General features: G+C 42.1%; 1 protein-coding gene across 1 annotated transcript; it reads right to left on the bottom strand.

The window, feature by feature from the left end:
• Positions 1-384: 384 nt before the first annotated feature.
• Positions 385-1,392, bottom strand: LOC110739888. Its single transcript, XM_021920369.1, has one exon. The coding sequence runs from the start codon at positions 1,390-1,392 to the stop codon at positions 385-387; it is 1,008 nt and encodes a 335-aa protein (XP_021776061.1).
• Positions 1,393-1,594: the final 202 nt, after the last annotated feature.

The following is a 1,594-nucleotide window of genomic DNA, read 5'->3' as shown; positions in this document are numbered from 1 at the left end:
ATCACATCCCTATATTTTCTCAACACATCAAGCAATTTTTCCAAATTAAGACCATCAAGGGTAGCATTAATAATAATAGGGTAATCCCCTTCATTTCCAAGAAAAGAATATTTCAAAGATGGGGGAAGGGGTTTGAGTTCTACCTTGGGAAGAGGCTTGGAATTCTCCTCCAATTTTTCCTCCGCTAGTTCGAGCTCATCATCCCTAGGATCATCCTCTTCCTCCTTCTTGGCTTCTTCAATGGCCATGACAAACTCTTTTGCTTCTTGAGAGTGGTACTCTTCCTCGCATGTAAGAGCTTCAACCATTGGATCTTAAGGATTCATCATAACCCTTCCCAAATGATCTAATTCTTCATTCACAACATCAACCCTATAGCACTTCTCAACCATGGGGGGTCTTGAGTAGCTTAGAGAACTCAAAAACAATTTTTTCATCGGCTACCTCACATGTAATGGTGTTCTTGCAATTTATCACCTCCCCCAAGGTCTCAAGAGCTTCACGACCCAAAATCAAGGGAGTATCGACATCCTCCTCCATATCCATCACTACGAAATCACAAGGCACATATATATGCCCAACTTGGATAGGAACATCTTCAAGCTCACCACAAGGCAACTTCACCGAATGGTCGGCCAATTGGATAGTCTTCCTTGCAGGGATCATCTCAATGTTAAGCTTTTGAGCAATGGATAGAGGGATCAAACTAACACTTGCTCCAAGGTTGGCTAAGGCGCCCCTAGCTTCCATGTTCCCAATCTTTACTGGCAAGGTAAAGCTTCCCGGATCCTTTTGCTTCTTGGGCATCTTATGTTGAACAAGTGCACTCACTTGATGGGGGAGAGTGATAAGCTCATCATTAAGCTTCCTCTTGTTAGTGAGAATATCTTTCAAGAACTTGGAGTATGAAGGCATTTGTGTGACAACTTTAATGAAAGGGAGGTTTATGTGCAATTTCTTCATCACACTAAGGAACTTTGCAAATTTGTCATTCAACTTCCTCTCCGCAAGTTGACCGGGAAAAGGAATCGGTCCATCAAGATTCCTAGTCTCACTAGGAGTTGAAGATGTCACCACATCTTTAGACTTTTTTTTCTCCATACTTATCTCTTTCTCAACAACTTTCTCTTCTTCAACTTCCTTGTCTTGACTCACACTCTCTTCTCCTTCCTTTTTTTCCTCACTATCCTCCTCCTTGGGACCCTCATAGGACGTACCCGATCTCAATGTGATTGTCTTGCAAGAGTCGGGTTTCACAATGTTGGAAGGGTTAGTTTGTGATTGTCCGGGTAGAGTAGAAGGTGAGTTGAAAGAAACTCTCTCGGCCAATTGTTCTAGTTGTGAATCAACCATCTTTTTATGAGCCTTGACCTCTTGCATTTGTTGATTCATTGCTTGAAGTTGTTGAAGAATTTGGGTTTGAGTAGAATCGGGTTGAGATGCTTGCTCTTGACTCCTTTCAGTCGCTTGATTTTAATTGTGGTATTGGTTTTGGTTATTGTGTTGGTTGTTTCTTGGGTAGTTTCCTCTTGGGTTTTGGGTTTGGAATGGAGGTGGGTTTTGGTATTGGGGGTTGGAGTTGTATGGTTGTTGA

The sequence above is a fragment of the Chenopodium quinoa genome, unplaced genomic scaffold (genome assembly GCF_001683475.1).
Source record: "Chenopodium quinoa cultivar QQ74 unplaced genomic scaffold, ASM168347v1, whole genome shotgun sequence".
In the NCBI taxonomy this organism is placed as follows: domain Eukaryota; kingdom Viridiplantae; phylum Streptophyta; class Magnoliopsida; order Caryophyllales; family Amaranthaceae; genus Chenopodium; species Chenopodium quinoa.
This window is presented reverse-complemented; position numbering and strand designations above follow the sequence as displayed.

Excerpts from the sequence above, each read along its gene's own strand:
- LOC110739888 (XM_021920369.1), bottom strand. The coding sequence starts at position 1,392 with ATGAATCAACAAATGCAAGAGGTCAAGGCTCATAAAAAGATGGTTGAT.